This window comes from Fukomys damarensis, unplaced genomic scaffold, assembly GCF_012274545.1.
Source record: "Fukomys damarensis isolate Sample0158 unplaced genomic scaffold, DMR_v1.0_HiC HiC_scaffold_14, whole genome shotgun sequence".
Taxonomy (NCBI): Eukaryota; Metazoa; Chordata; class Mammalia; order Rodentia; family Bathyergidae; genus Fukomys; species Fukomys damarensis.
In genome coordinates, this window is record NW_022900926.1 from 33,559,839 (window position 1) to 33,582,323 (window position 22,485).

General features: G+C 38.3%; 2 protein-coding genes across 3 annotated transcripts in view; one reads left to right on the plus strand and one right to left on the minus strand.

The window, feature by feature from the left end:
• The window catches only part of Katna1 (katanin catalytic subunit A1), a 39,685-nt gene extending 37,913 nt beyond the window's left edge, over window positions 1-1,772 (plus strand). For both annotated transcript variants that reach the window (XM_010607730.3, XM_010607729.2), the window contains exon 11: window positions 1,361-1,772. In XM_010607730.3, the coding sequence (XP_010606032.1) occupies window positions 1,361-1,559 (199 nt within the window). In that variant the 3' untranslated portion in view covers window positions 1,560-1,772. The remainder of the gene's footprint in view (window positions 1-1,360) is intronic.
• Window positions 1,773-3,912: 2,140 nt separating this feature from the next.
• Ginm1 (glycoprotein integral membrane 1) lies at window positions 3,913-21,980 on the minus strand. The gene is made up of 9 exons (XM_010607727.3): window positions 21,755-21,980; window positions 21,152-21,159; window positions 19,265-19,324; window positions 18,675-18,771; window positions 15,834-15,985; window positions 15,181-15,337; window positions 14,080-14,210; window positions 12,199-12,362; window positions 3,913-4,528 (listed from the first exon to the last, which is right to left on the minus strand). Exons 1-9 carry the CDS (start codon window positions 21,867-21,869, stop codon window positions 4,420-4,422), a joined length of 993 nt encoding a protein of 330 aa, XP_010606029.1. The 5' UTR covers window positions 21,870-21,980; the 3' UTR covers window positions 3,913-4,419.
• Between the last annotated feature and the right edge of the window lie 505 nt (window positions 21,981-22,485).

The window sequence follows — 22,485 nt, forward strand, 5'->3', positions numbered from 1 at the left end:
TTAAAGCTATTATTCAAGAAGTTAATATTAGAACAATTTGGGTAAAGTAGAAAATCTATAATTGTATTGGATTTCAGTATTATTCACACAACTTCAATATGATATTAACATGGGAAATGATTCTAAAACACTTGACATATCCGTGGTGTAAATAAGAACATCTTGTTCTTAGTGAACATACCCTAAGTGATGGGAATGGGAGTGAGAAGGGGAAAAAAGGTAATCCAGTTAACTAGGTTTTACCCTAATCCCTGAGTTAGCGCAGACACTTATTAGCAAAGGTCTTGACGACACCAGCTTCGTCTCCAAAGTGAGCACACGTTCAGGGTTACGATGGTCGGTGAGAATGTATGTGCACATAAAGCAGCTGGATTGTCCCTTTGCATGCATGCCAGCCACTGTAAAGGATGAAAGCTGGTGAAAGGAAGGAGGTATGCAAGGTTTCTGAACTAGAAGGGGAAAGGAGAAACTTCACATCTTTTACTTTATGTGGAAAAAAAGTTTTCCGGCAAACATATTCTGTCTCTGTGAAGCTTATTTATTTTATTAAACATTTACAATGAAATGCAACTATTAGCTTCTTTATTGTACCTCCACTTTTTCTTGGGTTTATGCACATTATCGGTTACTTATTGCATGGCATCCTTATATCAGAGTGGAAGACTGAATTGCTAAAAAGCAACTTAGAACAGGCCATGTATTCCAGTGTAAAATCTGATGCAGCCCTACCTATGCATATATAGTATGATTTTAATTAGAGAATATTGGAGACCCCTGTGGCAAGTTTCAATCTCCTGCTCAGTGCTGTGATGCAAGGTTAAAAACAAAACAAAAACACAAAGACAAAATTAAAGAGTAAGAGAAATGGGCATCCAGGATGACCAGTGCTTGTGCAAGCAAGGCTGAGCAAGCAAAGGCCTTAAACACCCAAAGCTGTTGATATTTATTAGTGACATCATAGATTGAGGTCAAGGGCTACATGATAGAACGTGTAGTTGCTAAGGATACTTTACTGATGTAGGCAAGGCTTGTAAAGGAAAAGAAAAGCATTCTTGAATTAGGAACAGAACAGACAAAATATAAGTTGGTTGATAATTAACCTTGTCATTTTAGTAAAGAAGGTTTTAACTCTGGGGAGGGAATTTGGGTAAGAGGCATTCTGACATCCATATGTAGGCTTTGGCCAGACTTGCTTCTCAAAAGCCAATTGTGGAGTTAAGTCTTTACAGCCTGTGCACAGCCTGGTTTGGGCACATTCAATAGTTTGGTCCCATACAAGAGAATACTATAGCACATGCATTAGATTTCTTTATTCAATCAAAGTAACACTGTGGCTTTTTTAAAAAAACTCAAAACCTAGGGATGCATCCTTGATGGCAATGAGAAGGCGAATTGAAGGTTTGACCCCGGAAGAAATCCGAAATCTTTCAAGAGAAGAAATGCATATGCCTACAACAATGGAAGATTTTGAGATGGCTTTAAAAAAGGTTTCGAAGTCAGTATCTGCTGCAGACATTGAAAGATATGAGAAATGGATATTTGAGTTTGGATCATGCTAAATTCTCACATGTAAACTGTGAGAAATCTGCCTTAACTCTTTGAAAATAATTAAATGTAGTATTTCATTGCACTGAGTGCTGCTATATTTTTTTAAACTTTCATAATGGTAAGATTTTTTAAATCCTTGTGATTTGAATAAAGGCAAATTTTAAGCTCCAAATTTGTTTTGTTTGTGTAAAGACAGAAATGAATAATAAATATTGGGAAATGGGAAGAAAATGTTCAAATGACAAGGTGAACTAGGGAGAGGAGAGGGAAAGGAAAGAAGGGAGAAAGAAAAAGGACAAAATTTGAAACAAAGTTTTTGTAAATGAGGTGGGGAGAGGGATTGTAGGAGAGGAGAATGGGGAAAAAAGCAGCAGCAAGATAAATCATATACGAGTAGAAATTCCCTATGAATGTTATATATCTAAAATGTACCAATAAAATAATTCATGAATTAAAAACACTGTACACTTAAAAAATTGTTTTTCTTTAGCATTTCCTATCTTCTGACTACAGATGCTTAAACACAAATATTTTTACTTCAGTTGGAAAGCTGGCTTTTTATATACTTATAAATATAGCATCCTTTCTCCCACTTTCTGCCATTGTGGCTCTTGATCCTTAGTTGGCAGTGGTAACTGCAAACTACTGAACAATTTTAAACAGGTAGCCAATTAAGACATGAACCAGGGGCCGGGATTTAACTCAGTGGTACTGCTGCCTGCCTAGCAGGTGCAGAGTTCTGAGTTCGATTCCTGGTACAAAAAACAAAACACGAAACAAGGCCCAGTGTACCTTCCTTTCCACGTAGTGGTGTGGTAGCTTCCCTTTCTGGGATACTAAAACTCCGCTTTAGTGCTTTTAAAAAAGGGGAAAAAATACAATCTTAGTAACTTTGCCTACCTGAGGCTATACTACAGGTTATTTCTAAACCTATGCTTTCTTATGCTCTAGTCAAACCCATAACAGTTAATCACATAAATAAAGGTAATAAATGCAATAAAAGTATACAATTTAGGATAAGATTTCCACTTTGATTTCTTGTATTTATTGTATCATGCCAATCACGGAACAGCCTTCAGGGGACTGAGTTCTTTGTTGTGGTCCCAAGTCTCACTGGGAAGAAGCCAGAATAGAAATCTGACACAGAGCCTCTGAGCCTCTCCAACAGACTGTGTGGTCACCCGTTAATAAGCTTGTGGTTAATAGATGCAGTAAGACCTTGTCATTACTTGGGAGTTAAAACTGTACTTTCTAAGAACTTGTAGGATGTAAAATAGCATTAAAAAAATACTACTGGCTATTGAGTTACATTTTTTGTTTGTTTTGTTTTGAGATACAGTCTGGTTAGGCAGTTCAGGCTGGCCTTGAACTCACTGTGTAGCCCAGGCTAGCCTCGAACTTGCAGTGATCCTCCTGCCTCAGCCTCCTGAGTTTTGGGATTACTGGCAAGCACCTCCACATCCAGCAAGGATCAAGTTATAAATTTCATGACATTACTTTTGTTCTGTTTACAATATGGAGATAGGAATAATATACAGTTGAAATTTACTAATTATAAACCATGCAAAATTAATCATCACTCCTTCATTCTCATGCTTGTCTCCCTACATGTTTATTCTATAAACTTTATAAAAAATAGCCAGTACTTATTGGGTATGGTGGTATACATCTGTAATCCCAAGCACTCAGGAGGCTGAGGCAGGAGGATTGCTACAAGTTTGAGGCCAGCCTGGGGTACAAAGTAGTGAGTTCAAGGCCAGCTTGAACTAAATAGACCTTGTCTGAGAAAAAGAAAATTGAAAACAGCCAGTATTTTCTTGGACTGTGTGTATCGATAGGGTGCAGTCCAAAATGTTTTAATGAAGCAGTATTAGAGTAAATCTTAAGTTATATCTAGAGGTCATATTATTAAAATGTCAGTATGAGTGATAGTTTTAAAAAAAATAAAAGAGGGTCAGGGATTTAGCTCAGTGATTCCGCTGCCTGCCTCAAAAGTGCAAGGTCCTGAGTTCAAACCCTGCTCCCAAAAAAATAAAGTGGAGGGCTGGGGATTTAGCTCATTGGTGCCACTGCCTGCCTCGCAAGTGCAAGGTCCTGTGTTCAATCCCTGGTACAAAAACCAACAAAAACCAGGGTGAATAGTGCCATACTTAAAACCAGAAGACCAAGGATAGATTGATTCCATGACAGTGATGGATTAACCAGCTGATATGAGCCTTGGTTTTAGGGTAAGTGAAAGGAGTCATACCTACACCCATATGTAGGTAATTATCATGTAATTGTAAGCAAAACAACTATATTTTTTCCTCAAAAAGTTTATTTTAGAGAACATGTCACTGTAAATCCTAGTGCATTCAAAGTAAGTAGTCTTGATAGAGGATACAATCAAATTATAATACAACAGTGATTTTATACTCAGTCACTTATGGCATGTTTTACTGAATAAAATGAATAAAAAAGTGCTAAATTCTTGAGTTTTAAATTAGAATTTCATAAAGTGCTTATCATGAAGTCATAGTAATTAAGTGGGTACAATTTCCTTAGCAAAGGCACCTTGGAAAATTATTGGCACATGGTATTCTAGCTCACATTTTTCTTTTCTTTTTGGTAGTTTCAAAGTCTCTTCACAATTCTTCTCTTCCACTTTGCTTAAATTTTTCTTAAAAATTCATCAGCTGAAGAGCCAGCCCTTTTATAGAATCAGATGAACTTTAATTTGGCACGTAAAAGCCAATTTTTAGGTAGTCTCTGGAGTTTGGCAATTTCTTTGTGCATAAACTGATTCTTAGACAAAGAAAATTATATTCAAGTGGCAAATCCGGAGACAACAGACTAGTCCAGAGTCCATGATTTGAGATAGTGTTTTAATTTTTAAATACATGTTTTGTCTTCGAAGTTTTCTTCTGTCTTAGAGCAATCTGGATATAAGTTGATGACTGTCACAGGTATAATACTCATTTTATCCACCTGAAGAATTCCTCTGAAATATAAGATAATTATTTACTATCAAAATTAAGTATTTCCTAAAGAATAGTGTAAGACAGGGCTACTTCAAGATACATAATTATATGCTTAAACCAGATTTAGTGGTGTACACCTGTAATTCCAGTCCTTGGGAGGCTGAGGCAGGAGAATTGCCATGAGTTTGAGGCCAGCCTGAACTACATAGCAAGACTCTGTCTCAAAAAAAAAAAAAAAAAAGTCTATGATTACGCTTTTGCTTCACCACCTCTATAATGGTTATGCAAAGTGCGAATCCACAGTTCAGTTCACATTAGCTAGACTGACAGGAAAGAAAGGAATAGAGGAAATTCATTACTTGGTACTACAGGGAACGAAAGCACAGAGTACATCTAGGTCTTCAAGGCTGAATGTTAGTCCCTGGATTTGCAGGTTAGACACAAAGACTAAACCCAAGCAGCTTTCTAAATAGTATTCACCACTGCAACACCACCTTATAGCTTCAGACAGCAGCATTTTCTTACCAAAATACCTGACTGCAGAGTAGGTTTCCAGAATGAATCTAAGACCCTGTATTGTAAACTCAATGTTATTCCAGTTAATACACCCAGCAGAGGCCAGTTTTAGAAACCAAACAAGCTGTAGTGGTTTAGATTTAAAATGTCCCCAAGAGTCTCCTGCATTCAGAGGTGGGGCTTTTGGAAAGTGATTCGATTATGGGTGTACTATATTCGTCAGCGGATTAATCCATAACTGAATGAAGAGCCGGGGATTCAGCTCAGTGGCATTGTGCCTGCCTTGCAAGCACAAGGTCCTGAGTTCAATTCCCAGTACCACAAAAACAAACAAATGTAAGCATAACTGAATGGGTGGGCAACCTATTCAGAATTCCTCCTGTCTCGAGCTATTTCTATTCCCCAATAAATTTTCCTATTCCTAACCTCAATTCTTTAGAATTCATTCTTCAACACTGGGGAACACCTGACATCTAGCAGGTTGAGAATGACATATTTTCCCCCTAATCATTTTGGAGGTCCCACCAAGATAATTGAAAGAAGGTAAAAATATGCGTTTGGTTCATGGATTCTGGATTGTGACTCATTTAGGTAATCACTGTCATTCTTGTTTGCTAGCTGCTATGCCTGATCTTTTATGCTTGTGTTTTTATGCCTTGTTTTTTGTCAAATGATAGTAAAGTTAAGTTGAGAACATAGGAAGATTATGTTTCTCTGATGGGACATTTTATTTTTACAGGGTCCTGTATTCGTGTTTTGTGTATAGACTTACTAGTTGAATTTGATGGTGTCCCTTGATTGAACTGTTTGACTTGACAGTTGTGGTGTGTTGTCTTAGTGGCATGAGGGGAAAAAAAAGATTAAATGTTAAAGTGCCCCCGCTTTGACACTAACCAAAATGTGAATTTGTAAAATGCTGTAAAAATTTTAAAAAATGAAATCTAGTTTCTGAAATATAAATGCCTCTATAAATTCAGGACTCCCTCAGCCAGTTATGTGTGACAGTGTGGCTGCTGACCTTAAGTCTGGGAGGACAGGATTCAGTGAGACAGTGTGGCCTGATCCTCCCTCCATGCTCACCCAGTAAAAACGGGCTTCTGGGTGACACCAGAAGGAGCTATTTCCTAAGAATTATACTTAAGGGACCAAAACACATCCAGTTCAAGAGAGAATTTCTAAACTATTCTTTTATCTCACTCTCTCATAACCCTGAAAAAGGCCCCAACATCTTGGCTCGCTCTCCCCTCCTAAGCCTGGTTCCCATCACTTATGTGTGTAGGGGAGGGAAGTACTTTTCTTAATGTGTAAATTGTAGTTGCCAGACGAATACTGGTTTTAACTTATGAGTTTCCTAAGTGCGTTACAGATACAGAGACACAGAAAAGGGAATCTGTAATTCAACTTGGCCACATCTGAGAGTGTACTCCAAGTAAAATGTAATTGTCTTGTATATATCTGTCTGTTCAGTGCTAAAACATGCCTGCTCAATGTTAAATTATTAAAACACCTGCAGCTACTTCATTTAAAAAAATATTTTTTGGAGTGCAACAAGATTTTCTTTTTGGGGGGCTCTTTTGAGAAGTTCATGGAAAACCATTTGTATCAGTTTTCAGGGTAGCCAAACTTAAAACATTAACAGATGAGGACTGATAGTATCAAGGCTTACATAGGCCTTAAGATAAAAATGAATATGTCTAAAGTTGCTAATACATTTCCATCCAGGTTGTTAGCTAATTGAAATAACAGGTTGGTTTTCTAAATAAAGAATAAATTCTTTATTGTTGTTTATCTACAATAATTTAAGAGTTTTTCCTTGGATAAGACAATATGTATAAGCTTAGAGTGTATTTTTGTTTTTGGTACCAGGGATTGAACTCAGGTCCTTGTGCTTGCAAGGCAGGCCACCGAACCACTGAGCTAAATCCCCGGCCCAGCTTAGAGTGTTTAAATATTGTGATTTGGTTCTCATGAGTCATCTAAAGCGATTGTTAAGATATATTTAAGTTGGCTATGATGAAAGGGTTAAGCTTTTTATGTCTAAGGTTTTCTTAACATATTAAATGTTTTTGGTTAAATTTATAAAATTAAGTTGTTTATGGTGGTAAACTTTTAGGCTCAAACATCTGGCATTTTCTTACTTGCATTCCAACTGTTTGTGATGAAATGTACCTGCCAATCCATCCTTGGACAGCCAGCCAAATAATGCAGATGTTTTCAAGCTTATGCTTCTGTCATTGTTATGTAACTGTGTTGTAACAGTTAAAGGTATTACCAGGCTGAACACACAAACTGTAAACCAAAAGTAGAACTCTCCTTTAAGTTGCAGTATTGGAATCTTGTCTCAGCAACAGGAAAATGATCAATATATAAACTGATTATAAAGTTCAATGAGGAGAAACTTTGCAAGAATAGCCACAAGGTTTTTAAAAAAATGAACAGTGAGAAGAGAAAGTTGGCCCCATCCAGCTATCAAAGACGTTACTATTACAATAGTTACAAAACTATTACAATAATTAGTTGGGTGTGGGGGTGCACACCTCTAATCCAGCACGCTGCGAGGTTAAGGCTGATGAGTTCAAATTCAGTATGGGCAATTTAGTGTCTTAGCAAGACCTCATCTCAAATGAAACATTACAAATGGGTGGGGATGTAACTCAGTGCAAAAGCCCTGGTTTTAATCCCCAGTATCAAAAACCTGTTACAGTTATTAAAACGTGCTACTGGCACAGTAGAACAAAACATAGCCCAGACAGAATAAAACAGGAGTGAAACTGCCTAATATATGGAAATCTTGTTTATAATAACATTCCAAATCAAAGTTAAATAACTAGTGGAATGATGGACTCTTTAAAAAAATAAAATCAGAATTCTAGTTTAAACTACACTTAGAAGTGATGGTAAAAATAAGGTTTAAGAAAACACATAAGCAAAACCTGGGCATATGGTACATGCCTATAATCCCAGCACTTGGGAGGCTGAGGCAGAAGGACTGCTACAAATTCAAGGCCATCCTGAAATACAGACCTCATCTTTAAAAGAAAAAAGGGAAAAAGAAAAAAAGGGTTGGGGATTTAGCTCAGTGGCACCACGCCTGTCTCACAAGCACAAGGTCCTGAGAAGGGGGATGCTACCATATAATCCCATGCACTCAGGAGCTGATACTCGCCCTCCCTCCACATGGGAGCTACACAAGCCAAACCTCCCCAGTCTATACTGCCGGGATGTTTGTTAAATCTTGAAACTCTCCAGCTTGCAGGCGATCTCAAGCCTAAACGCCTTATCTTTTACTGCAATCAGGCTTGGCCCTGATATAAATTAGACAATGATTCCCACTGGCCAGAAAATGAAACATTCAACCTGAACATTTTATGGTATCTTTACAATTTTTGTCAATGCAATGATAAATGGTCTGAAGTTCCCTATGTGCAGGCTTTCATCTACCTCTGTACCTGCCCTTCTTTGTCAGTCTTAAAAATATCCCACAAATTCTTCTTGCCCACACGGCTTCATCCACCACCACCAACCTCATGACAACTTTTGACCCGGCTGACCACCCCCCCTCTAGCTCCTCCTCCTCGGTTCCTTCAACCATTTCCTCGCGCTCTCCCTCCCCACAGCGCTCTTACTTATCACAACCAAACCACCCAGCCCCCATACTTCCACACACCTGCTCTTTCACTATTCCTCCAGCACCTCCCAAACAGGAGAGTGAGTTAACACCCACTGCTCAAGGCTCTGCAAAAGAAAGTAAAATCCTCTCCAGGCCCTGCTCATTTACATATCAAAAACTTGTTTGGCAGGCTACACTAACTAGAAATTGCAAGCCGGTGGTGGCACACGCCTGTAATCCCAGGATCACTGTGAGTTCTGAGACCAGCCTGAGCTACATAGTGAGTTCCAGGTCAGTCTCAACGACGTAGTGAGACCCTGTCTCAAACAACAACAACAAAAAAACCAAACAACAAAAAAAAGAAATTGCATCGGGCCCTACTGTTTTCTACATAAATATTGGAAAATACAAGGTTTTAAAACAATTCAAAGAAAATGTAATGCTTAAAATCAGAGCACAAAGACCAAATGTTAGGTTACAGCCCAGTGCCGCCTACAGACTACTTGCTCCATATTAAAATCAGCTGCGATATCCTGCCAGGCAGGCAAACCTGGAAAAAGCACACAAAAAAATTTTTTTTTACCTAACAAATTATCCCCCTTTATGACTGAGGAACTAAGATGAGAGATTTGCAGAGACATTTAACTACCAATTTTTATATCCTTTTTGGCACCTGAAAGTCTCCAATCATTGCCTAAACCTGCATCACCTGGGATTAGCACAGAGCCTCCACTAGACAGTCCCTTGTCTTAGAGCTCCCTCTAGTGGCCTAATTTGTAACCTAAGATTAAAGCCAGCTCATTGCCAACAAAAAGAAACATCTCATTTTAGGCCCAGGCCCAAGCTCTATCTCCATTCCAGATTTAAAAGCTGCTGCCCTGCCTCTCCCAGCAGGCTGAAGTCTACTTCAGACCTCTGACAGGCTGTTGCGGTTGAAGTGCTAGTAAATCTTTCTACTTTTTCTTATCGTCTGCAGGTCTTACACTAACACCCTCCACAAACAGAACAATCATCTCATAGAAATCAGATTGCTTCCTCAAGCAATAGGAATGTCTCCAGAGCCACCTTTTTAGAACCAGGCTTGAGATAAAAATCAAACCAGAGCCCACCTCAGCAACCTCATAAGAACTAACTGGCCTCTTCCCTTTGTTAATGGGTTAGTCTGATCTTTGAGTTGTGCTCTTTTCAGCTCTTCCATTCAAGATGTCCCTTCCTTATTTTCTATTCCAGTTTTTGCTTATAAACTCATTTTGTTGCCCCAGTTTTAATTTCCATTATCACTGAATCAAGGACCCACAATAGCTAGTGTTAATACAAGTTGGTTGGAGGCTGAGGGGGGAGGATCAAAAGTTCAAGACCAGCTTGGGGCACCAAGTGAGAGCCTGTCTCAAAATAAAAATGGGCTGGGATGTAGACCAGTGTAAAGTCCTTGCCTAGCAGACACGAGGCCTTAAGTGCAATCCCCAGTACAAAATTTTTCTTTTTTTTTTTTTTTTTGCAAAATTAAGACCTCAGAAACCATAAAGGAATAACATAAAATTGCTCAGACCCAAATTGTATGACACGAGCTACTAACTGTTTAAGAACAAAATAATGGTAGCCTGGGATTTTTAAAAAATGCAATACATATATATACATAACAAAGGGACTACTATAAATGATTATTCTAAGCAGCATAAGGCAACAGTGGACAAAGGATACAAACTGGCAAGTCACAAAAGAATTATATAGCCAGTTATCAAGAAAGATACTAGACGAAACCAGGAAAGTGCTAGTAAAAAGAAAACACAAAATTTAAATGAGATTATATTTTTAATCTATAGCAGCAAAAATTTAAAAGATCATCAGGTTTTGAGAAGTTTTTGTTTTTGTTACCGAGGATCAAACTCGGAACCTTGCACTTGTGAAGCACGCAGCAGAACCACTGAGCTAAATACCCAACCCTGAGCAGTTTTTAAATAGACATGTCCTCTGTCCCAAAATCATAGGACTCTGTTTCCACAGATACACATGTGCAAAGAGAGATGTATCAACACAAGAATGTACGCTAGAACATTACTGGAAATAACATGAAATTGGAAGTGATCTAAATGTCCAACAGAGGAATAGTTATGGAACATTACTTTTTTGTTTGTTTTTTTGAGACAGGGTCTCGTCTCACTATGTAGTTGAGACTGACCTAGAACTCACTATGTAGCCCAGGCTGGACTTGAACTCACAGCAATCCTCCTGCCTCAGCCTCCTGATTGCTGGGTTGATAGGTGTGTGCCACCATGCCTGGCTTTTTTTTTTTTTTTTTTTTTTTTTTTTTTTGGTACCAGGGATCGAACTTGGGTCCTTGTGTTTGCAAGGGAGGCGGCAGCACCACTGAGCTAAATCCCTGGCATCACATATTTTTGATACTGTGATTCGTAATAAGATATATCTTATCTCCAACCGATTTTTTTGGGGGGTACCAGGGATCAAACTTAGGACCTCACACTTGTGAGGCAGGTGGCAGCACCACACAGCAATGACCAGACTTCTAGTCTCTAAAAGTAACTACATTTTAAACTGGATACTTTGGGATAAAAATACATATTCAGTCCTCTTGTTTTATTGATTTCTTATACACATTACACCCTATTATATACTTGTTTCCTTTCTCTCCCTCACTTTAAGATCTTTAAGCACTGCAGCTGACCCTCCCGGCCAGTTTACTGGTAGGCTATAAGTGACATAGGCTTCCTGCTTCCCCATAATTCAGCTGTATTATACTAGGAGTCTCACCAAAGCCTATCTGACACTCATGGGCATGGCAGACAGTGTGCTGGCAAGTACAATGTGCCCCCACCCAATGGCTCCAGCAGAAACCTAAGTCCTGGTCTGTGAAGCTGCAGGGCTCTGATTGAGACAACATTGCAGCCAAGGACAGAGTGGCTCCAACTAAATTGCTTTCCTCGAATTATGGTTGATTACAATAGGTATTCAATAAGTGTGTTTTAATTTTCATAAAGTTGGAAGATGAGCTAGGAAAAAGTAGGTGTTACTTTCCTTCCAAACTGTCTCACCATCTTACCCTCTTTTTTCATGTTTTCTATTCTAAAATATATAGTTAATATGCAAAAATAAAGTTGATTTTTAACATTCAAGAAAATAAATATATAGTTAATGTAATTTGTGTGTGTGGTGCACATGCATGCAGTACTAGATACTGAACCTAGAGTCTTCACACTGAGATACATCTCCAACTCTTTTTAATTTTTTTAAAAAATTTGAGATAGAGTCCCACTAAGTCACTAAGTTGCTCGGGCTGGGCTTGAAGTTGAGATCCTCTTGCCTCAGGCTCCCAGCATGCTATGATTTAGGTGTACACCACGATGCCTACCTGGGGCCATGAAGTTTTATTTTTGGTGGAGAGGGCATGATTTTTATCCCTGGCATTCTGAACCCATAAACTATCATGATTCATAACAGTGAAAGGTGTCATAATTTAGTTTATTTTTGTATGTGCACCACCACACTTGACTAATTCATGTCTTAATAATTAAAAATATTAATGTTTCAAAGGTAAGAAATACTTACTTATACTCAGAAACTGGGAAAAGCAACTTTAAGATGGTTAAGACACCAGCTGCTCCTAGAATGCCAACCACCACGACGTTTAAAAACATGAAGAACACATGAGAAACACTGCTCCAGAATCTACACAGATCTTTTCTGAACTTTTCCATCCACTGACACATTACCTGAAAAAGGAGTTTTGATTAGATATGCAAGTTCCATAAACTTTTACATTCTAAAGTTTATTAATGTTTTAGCTTTGGGGTGATGAAAATATTCTGTATCTTGATTGTGGTGATGGTTATATATACTACCTATATATTTTTAGCACAAGGGATATAGCTTAGTGGGTGAGAGCTTGTCCAGTATGCATGAGCCTTGGGATCAATGTATCCTCAGCCCCCGACCTTGCTCCCTTTCTCTATATACACACACATATATACACATGCCCTACGTGTGTATTTTAAGCAGGGAATCCTATTTTTAAATGTACCTTAATAAAGTTATTTATAATCTTAGAAGTTATATTCTAAAATTCAGGCACAAAAATGTTAATATCCTGGGCCAGTAATTTAGCTTAGCGGCATAGCGCCTGCCTAGCAAGCGCAAGGTCCTGAGTTTGATCCCCGGTACAAAAAAAAAAAATCCTTTAATATTATTTATACTGCTGCCCAACTACAAATCGAGTAAAAATAAATGCTCATTGACAGATTAGTCAGACTTGTCTAAACAGAGTGGACTAAAGTCAATTATATGTTTCAAGCAGTTGCAGGACAAGAGATTGAAAAGATAAACTTTCTAGGAGCTTTTGAACAGTGGGAGATTCATGCTATACAAAATATTTCTATATTTCAAGAGCAAGAGACAGACCTAAGGTGGCACTGACCCCAACTGTTATGAAGATAGGTGAAGACAGTCTGCTCTGACCTGCTGGGGGTCAGGTGAGACAGGGTGTGGATGCCAGATTTCAAAACGCCCAAATACTTGGATTTCCCCAGCAACCTCAAATAAACAATCCTGACCTTCCATGAGAACTTCTCCTTGTAGAGTAACCATAGATGATACTCTTAAATGGAAATTCTTTTGGATAAGTGCTCTAGCTAATATGTAGAGCTATCAACTGTATCTTCCTTGTAAGCAGTATAAATGTCAAGGTATATGGTACATAAGTACTTAATAGGTGTCAATGCATTTACATGCAATATCCATTTTATTTAATTCTTACGTCATGAAATACTTTATGTAATACAATACTTTACAGATTAAGCACAAATAAACAAGTTAAAGAGTTAAGAATTTGTCCAAGATCACAAAACTTATCAATGGCAGACCAGTTTTCAAATGTATCACATCATATAAGATCCTAAGGGCAAAATCTACCAGTATGTTCACAAGGAAGTAGCTGCAGAATGAAAAGAAATAGAGAGATGAGAAAGAATTTTGGAACTGCAAATTCTTAACCCAATGAAATCCAGTGCCTTTATGATTATGACCTGACTGTGTTGCTATTGTTATGGTAGTGGAGACTAAACCCAGGGTCACGGGCATGCTAAGCAAACACCCTATCACTGAGTTATTCTCCCAGCCCCTGTTCATGAAACGTAAACAAAAAAATAAGAATACTTTAAAAAATCACATTAAAACCATAGCGGAAAAAAAAAAATAACAAGTCTGTTAACAACCCTCCATGCTTTCAATCCATGGTTTCCACTTTTTTTTTTTTTTTTTTTTTGGTACTGGGGATTGAAGTCCGGTCCTTGTGCTTGCAAGGCAGGCCACCAAACCACTAAGCTAAATCCCTGGCCCTCCACCACATTTTAAATGTATCTATTTTCTTCCCCATAAATATAAATGCTTATGATGATAACACCAAATAAAGCTAACAGCAAATACTTAACTTACCTTATATGAGGATGGAGGTTCTGCTCTGAGAGGAGTTTCAGGTAATTTGCCAGGTAAAACATCTTCATCTACTGTGGTTTCCACATTCCTGATAAGGTACTGGCTGGTGGTCTGCAGTGAATTCACACTTTCTACCGAGGACGAAGAGCAAAGTTACCAAAATGCTAGTGGCTTGCTAGAGTCTCTTCTACAAGTCCTAGGGTTATTCTTCCAATAACATTTAGGATAGTAAGATCAAATATTTTACCATGGGAGGGGAAAATAATTTTAAGCACCAGAGTAAAACACATCCTAATTTATAAGGGGTTACAGTAGTTATAATTTTGTCACAAAGATTGTATGAATTTTAAAAGCTTTGTTTTCAGTGGAAAAATGACTTTTAAATGAACCTATATATTATTATTGTAAATGTCTACATTATTATTATAAAGGTATATAATTACTGGAAAATGTCACTATGCAACCAGTATTGATCACATTTCACTAAGGCTCAAAACAGATTCTTTAAGTCTAGACATAAAAATAATACATAAAAATAATACATAATACATATTATGAAGGGTTTTGTGTTTTTGTTTTTTGCAGTGCTGGGGATTAAACCCAGGGCCTCATGCACATTAGACAAGCACTCTGTTATGGAGCCACAGCTGCAGCCCCTATAGTTCTGTTGTGCTGTGCTCATGGCATTGAACCCAGGGAATTCTCAACTGAGTTACATCCCCAGTTTCTTTTATTTTACATTTCAAATCAGGGTTTTCTAAGTTGTCCAGCTTGCCTTAAAACTAGTGATCCTCTTGCCTCAGCCTCCCTAGAATCTGAGATATAGGTATGCACCATCATGCTCTGCTGAAATATTTCTTAGAGGAGCTTATTTCCAAACATGTTAATTATAATAAAAAATATACAGCAATTTTTATAAATTACATAAATATTACAAAGTTCAAGAATATATAAAGTTACTAACAAAAATAGTTTCCTTACTATTTTCAATGATGATTTTTTTGTGTGTGCTGGGGATCAAACTTGGTACCTTGTGCTTTTGAGGCAAGCAGCACCACTGAGCTAAATCCCCAGCCCTTCAATAATGATTTTTGAAATTACCTTTTTTGGAGAGGTTGGGAAGGGTAAATAAAATGTCGTTGTCTCGGGAAATAGAGTATAACATGCTTTCCTCCAAAGAATGGCTATAGTTTGAATGTCTGAGTATTCTGTGGTCCTTAACTAAAATATCAATTTCAATAACATCCTTTTGTTGAGCCTATGGAAGAAAAAATAAGTACTTGAAGAAAACCCCAGTGGCTCAGCATCATATAAATTTAAAAGTCCATTTTTCTCCCTTATTCCTATAAAAACTTGTCCTATTCAGACAATTACTACTTATTCCCTCCTTATACTGTGGGGCATTTAATTTCATCTTTAACATACTCATGTCTGCTTTAGCACCATCTATTTAAGTTTAATTTCAGTTCTGTAAGAACTTAGAAAAAATGAACTATGAACCAAATTTAATTTCTTACTTTCATTAATGTTCATTACATTTTAAGTGATTTAGGTTTGTATGAAATGTGTAATTTCAAATATACATGTCAAATGCTAAGACAAGTCAACTAAAAATCTAAATGATTGGATACAGGCAATTATTAGGATACCTTCTTATCAAGTCAGAAATCAACAAAATAATTGAACATACGCACAGCAAGAACAAATTTAAATCTTTACAACTGAATTCCCAGTTAATAAGCATACTATCTTACTTGTTTTCCATCAATCTCTACTACTTCTTCTTGAATGACAATTAGTTGCAAACTGGAACCCGATGTCATAGGCCACTCATGAACTAAAATCCTTACACTGACAATTCCAAAATATTCCTTTTCCTCCGAATTTTCCAGATTTTCATTCTTCACTATAAGAAAAAGTAGCAACAACTTTGAACAAAAATTGCCACCAAATCTGTTACTAAATTTCATCATTTTGATATTTACATGGAATAAAATAGTTGAAAACTAATGTTGGGGAAGAAAGAGGGGAGGAGGAAAGGAAAGTAGGGACAAGGAAAAAGAAGAAAAAATGGAAAAAAAGCCTTTGTAAATAAGGAGAAGAGGGGTTGAAGGGAGAGGAGGAATGGGAAAAAAGAAGCAAGATATATCATGTACAAGTTACCTATGGTGAATGTTATCATGTATATATAAAATGTACCAATAAATGTTTTGCTTAAAAAATTCTTAAAAAAAACAAAAACAAAACTAATGTTGGCCTTTTTCATCCGTGACCTTAATACTGTTTCAGATTTATAAAAACAAAGACAATCTGACAAAACCTTACAGTTTGCACTCATTTGGAAAGGGGAAATTCTTGACAGCCCTTAGTTTTTATATAAAATGTTACATCAACAGCATCCTTTTATACAGGATGGCAATAACAGAGCCAAGATAGCATAACTAATTTACAAAGCAAGCCACAAGACAGTCAATTCCATGTCTTAGCAAACTAAGAACATTCATTCACAAAATCCAACAATGGAAGGGGTTTAAACATAAATTGTGGGCTTTTTTGTTTTGTTTTATGAGTTTTAATCTTTTCCCAGTAAGTGACTTGCTCCTGTTGGAGAAATCAGGAATAGGAAAGAGATGGGAGAGGCCATTATTATTCCTTATAATGAACAACAGGACAGGACTAGCTACTAACCATGCTCCCCTCTAGCTAGAAATCCAATGGAGATGGGGTATGGTAGTTGCAGTAGTTAAAGAGCAAGTGGCTATTCTATTAAGACACAAAGTGCCATAGAAAAAGAAAAAGAAAAAGCAACACATGTCAATGAAACTGTCAATAAGAGAAGCATTTATTTGCTGTCCTTCAAATAATCTCAAGACTATTTGTCAAAAAACCCAGAAATACATTCTGAAAGCAGGCCTAGCTATTTTTTGTCTAGAATATACCAATGTCAAATTCATTAACCACTTAGTATAACAGTTAATTAGCTATTCTCCCCTTCTTTAGTCTTTTCCAAACTACTCACACAACAGTGACTATCTCACTGTGATATCACTTTGACTGTATAACCTCCTTGCTCAAACACTGTCAGTGACATCTCCACCAATTTTCTGGTAGTTCTTTGCTCCTCCTCCTTCAGGCTCCTCATCTACAGGCACTGTTCCCTCACTAGTATACCTAACACCTTCATATCTTTTGTCACTTACAACTATAAAATATCCCCTCTTTCACAGTCCATACTGAAGTTTGTGTGTGTGTGTGTGTGTGTGTGTGTGTTTCCTGTGGTGCAGGAGATCAAACTCAGGGCCTTGTATTTGTTAGGCAAGCCCTTTACCACTAAGCTATATCCTCAGTTCTCTTTTTTAAAGATGGGGTCTTGCTATGTTGCCCAGGCTGTTCTCGAACTTCTGAACTCCAGTGATCCACCCACTTCAGCTTCCTGAGTGCTGGGCCCATAGGCATGCACTTCAGAGCTTGGCTTCCTGTCAGTATTTTAATAAATGGATAGGGCTGGGGATTTAGCTCAGTGGTTCTTCTGCCTGCCATACAAGCGCAATGTCCCAAGTTCAATCCCCGGTACGGGGGTGGAGGGTGGGGCCCAATGGATGAGAAACCCACTGCCTCTCTCCCTCCTTCTGAATGTGGGCTAGGCCTAGTCCCTTGTTTCTGACAAATAGCACATTCTTTATTTCAAGCCAATACTATTATATATTTTTAAATAACATCTGTTTATCTTTAAACAACTCAAAAATTTTAAAGGTTAGAGAGAAAAACATTTAAAAGAAAAACATTCTACTAACAAAAGCATAAAGGAAACTGAAAATCAGAAAATCACAGGGATGAGTTGTTCCTCTTTATTTTCTACTAGTGTGGCAGCGGTACCTCAGTTTACAAACAATTTGTTCTATAATTTTGGGGAAAAACATCACATTTGTGTTTGTGCCAGAAAGATATTCACAGGTGTGTCACCTGATGTAGAGTTTGCAAACAAAAAGAAAATTCTGCCAAAAACTTCTGTTTGCAAACCAAATTGTTTGCAAACAAAAGCACTGGTGAACTGAGGTACCACTATACCTCTCCAAAATTTTGGTTCTTGCTATCCCACCTCTCTGCACTTACTTACTTTCTTTCTTTCTTTCTTTCTTTCTTTCTTTCTTTCTTTCTTTCTTTCTTTCTTTCTTTCTCTCTCTCTCTCTCTCTCTCTCTCTCTCTCTCTTTCTTTCTTTCTTTCTTTCTTTCTTTCCTTTTTTTGAGACAGTCTTGCTCTGCAGTTCAGGCTGGCTCATTATATAGCCCAGGCTGGTCTTGAACTCATGGCAATTCTCCTGCCTCAGCCTCCTGAGCGCTGGGATTACAGTTTATGCACATTCTTATATTAATGTTAACCCACCAGAAATGCAGTTCCATCAATGTCAATCTCAGGAAAAAGAAAACAGGGAATATTCCATCAATAACCAATTAAAGAAGAGAGTGTTAAACACATTATGGAGTGTTATATACAAATGACGTGCATTATTACTTTAAAATGAAAATATGTAACATCCAAAAATTTTACTAATATTAAAACAGAACAGTTTTGGAAATAACTTAGTAGTACTCACCTATTAAAGTCTGACAGCTTATTCGGGTTACACCACTATTTACAGGTAAGTCATTTACATATACCTGCCCACTCTCATAGGTTATGTTAAGAACAACCTTAAAATAAAGCAGCACATTTATTAATTCCAATTATTTATAAATGATGACAAACTTCATGTCAAAAATACATTATTTTTATAGTTAAATTAGATGTATCAGTGCTATGGTTTGGATGTGGCTTGTCCCTCAGGAATTCATTTATTGGAGGCTTGGTCTCTAGTGTAGTGGTGTTGAGGCTGTGAGACCTTTAAAATGTGGGACCTAGCGGGAGGTCTTTAAGTCAATGGGAGCATGCCCTTAGAAGGAACTGTGGGACTCCAGTCTCTCTTTGCCTCGCACATGTGCTCCTTCACTAGTGCCAAGCTGATGCCAGCAAATTGCCCCTGAGCTTCCATAACTGTGAGCTAAATAAACCTCTTTTTCTATAAAGTAATCTGGTTTGGGTATTCATTATAGTAACAGAGAAATGCATCAATACAGTGGTAAAAATACAATAGGCTGCATAACACTTGGCTAAATGATATATGAAAAAAATCAAAAGAAGACAAACCTGTTCTTTAGATACTTTGCCATCATCTTTTAGGGTAGTCACATTAATTCTGATGCCATCCTACAAAACAAATACATAAGGACAGGTAGCCATTTCATAAGTTGAGAATGACTCAGTTCCTTGAAAATGACTCAGTTGTTTTTCTCTCTGTGCGAGTTGAACCCAGGGCTTTGTATATGCTAGGCAAGCATTCTGGCACTGAGCTACATTTCCCAGGACATTTTTATTTATTTATTGCCTTTTATCTCTCCTGGTTCACAATTCCAATTTTTAATAATCTATATACTTTTTCCATTTCATTGTGAACTTTATTACCTATGAGCATATAATATTCAAATGCAGTGTAAAAGATATTAACTACCTAAATTAAAATCTAAAATGTTACCATTTTACCATTCTAAAATCTAAAATGTTACCATTCTACTAACTGAGAAGTTTCTCCTTTCATTTCCACTTCTTCATTCTAAATCCTTTGTTCATAGGCTGTCTCTGGGACCCAACTGGCTTCCTAAGGACAAAGACAATCAATATTTGGTTTAAAATAAACACAGCTTGGTGTGATGGCACATGTTTTAATCCCAAGCTGAAGCAGGAGGATTGCAGAGAGTCTGAGGCCAATCTGGATGACACAGTGAGCTCAAGGCCAGCCTAAACTACACAGCAAGATCCTGTTTCAAAATTAAAAAAAAAAAAAAGATGTTTCAATTTGTCAACTACTCACAAAACCAGTTTTCTTAAATTTTATCAAGTTGGATACACAGATGGACAAATAACAGATATGTTCAACTGTTTTTTTTTGGTATCGGGGATCAAACTCAGGCCCTTGCCAGGCAGGTGGCAGAACCACTGGGCCAAATCCCTGGCCCAAATGAATAGATATGTGGTAAAGCAAGTAAAGTAAATGTTAATACAAGAAAAATGTTAATACAGTTTAGAAAGGCAAACTTTCAGCATGGTAACCACTAATAGCATGGCAATGTAAATTTAATTAAAATTAAATACAAATTTTAAAAAGTTCTTCATTTAGCTGCAAGTACTCACTGGCCATAACAGTCTAGGGAGGACTATAATGGAGAGAATTGAAGCATCAACAAAGTAACACAAAGTCCTACTGAAGAGGCTTAGCTAACAGGGAACCACTGTAAGTTCTTCCAAAGTTTTAGAAAATAAAAGTGTAGCTTTCCATATATACTCAACACTTAAGAAATTCTGAGGTTAAAGCCAAACCTGCTAAAAGTGGAATGAAGACCCAAGAAGGGAGAACTGAAGTGGTAAAATTACTAAGAGCCAGCCCACGGTGCAGTGGTTAAAAGTTTTATTTTTCTCTCAGACTGTATGCACAGACTCAATATCTCTTGGATTCAAGTAGCAATGATGAATCTTCAAAATCGGAAAAGGGGGAAAAACGTTCATATCTCCATAACTTTAAAATTATTTCATTTTAAAAATCTGGTTTCCTGATGCTTGTTTGGAACATTCCTATTTTTAACCAGAGGCAACTGTGGCCCACATATAATTTCATATAAAAGTGGTTCTTAGAGCTTGCAATGTTATGGTTCTCTGGAATGTGCAAGCAGAAATAAAACTAAGACATACTCTCAATTTTTGTACACAGAGAGAGTAATATTGTAACTCTAAAACATTAAAAAACTTTTTTATTTAAACCCCACATTTATCATGTCTGCTAAGTATTCGTATTCAAGTCTTGACGAGTAGGAAAGGTGTACCTGCCTAGTTTCTTGTCATTCTGGGAAATCCATGTTTTAAAATCTTTAGTCTTTTCCCTGAAAAAAAGGCAGACAACACGGCGAAAAGGATAACAACTAGCTGCTGCCTTTGAATACTTAAGTGCAAAGGTTCTCAAACTTCAGCGGGCTTCAGAGTCACCTGTTGGGCTCGTGGCCCCGCCCCGCGAGTGTCAGGAACCGAGTTCCAGGAGAAGCGGATGCTGCTGCTGAAGGACCACTGCTCTAACGTTTGAGACGCAGTGGAAGCTCTTCGCTCTCTTCTTCAGCTTGGGAAAGGCTGTCCTTCCCCGTCGCCGGCCGAGCAGACAGGCACAGCCTGAGAATGCGTCCTCTAATTGAGCAACTTCACATTTCCCGGACACACAGACATTGCCCGGCCCAGGTGGCGGGGCTGGAAGCCGGGAAGGCGCCGTCACCCAAGCCTGAGTCATTTTGGGTGGGGAAGCCCCCCGGGAACACCAGGACAGTTCGCTGGGCCGTAGGGATGGCTCAAGTTGTGGGGACTGTGGTTTCGCCACACACTGAACGGCCCTGCGGCCCCTTCCTTTTCGCTCTCTCGCCTCCCACTCCCACTCCCACGCCGCCTCACTTCCTTGAGGGCTTTTCCTCACAACTTTTTCGGGAGACTCTGACCCCGCTCCGGCCCTCGGCGTTTTCACAGAATTATCAGTCATTCATCCATCTCCATCCACAGATTTTGTCACCATCCTTCCAAAGGGGAAGCTTGGTGGCCGGAAACAGCATCCAGAGTCTCCGGGAGGCGACGGCTCCGGGTCGGCCGTCGTCAGCCACCCCGCCACCGGCAGAGCCAAGAGGAGCAGCCGGAGAGCGAGCTGCGCCGGTTCCGGGCCTTCCATCTTGGACAGCCCGGGGGCAGGCGGCGGGAAGGTTAGGGCGGAGCCGGCGACGGTGGGACGGACCTTCTGGGGGCGGGGCCTTCACCGGTTGCTGCTGTCAAAACACTAACGGAGGCACAAACTACGCGTGCGCAATGCTGCTCCAGGCGGACCGCAATAGAGTCGGGAAAAAATATACCTAGAGCATTACAGCCTCGCTTATTTTGAGGGGGGATTCTCACCTCAACTAGTGAAGACCTTTATTTTGGCATCACAGTACTTTTTAATTAATATAGAAGTATATATATATATATTTGATTCTGAGGTAGGACAAAATATCGGAAAAAGGAAACAAAAAAATCATAGTTCTAAACTTATCTCCGCTTTCAATTTTTTGTCTTTGTTACTTTAGAACTTTAGATCAGACACCTGCTCAGCTCTGTATGTTGTAAGGAATGTCTATATCATAGGTTTGTTAGCCCTAAATTTACCTCGCCTGTCTCATCCCCCTTCAAGACCGAGAAAACCAAGATAAAAGACTAAATTTTAGGATTTGCACAGACTCCCAGATGCCACCTATTACAACTATCCAGTTCTAGGTATCTGTCTCCTCCACACCTAAGGAAGGGTGCCTACA

Excerpts from the sequence above, each read along its gene's own strand:
- Ginm1 (XM_010607727.3), bottom strand. The coding sequence starts at position 21,869 with ATGGAAGGCCCGGAACCGGCGCAGCTCGCTCTCCGGCTGCTCCTCTTG. Across the intron at positions 15,986-18,674 it reads AAGCTGTCAGACTTTAATAG|TGAAGAATGAAAATCTGGAA; the intron begins GTGAGTACTACT and ends TTTTTCTTATAG. Across the intron at positions 15,338-15,833 it reads TAGAGATTGATGGAAAACAA|GCTCAACAAAAGGATGTTAT; the intron begins GTAAGATAGTAT and ends TTTCTTCCATAG.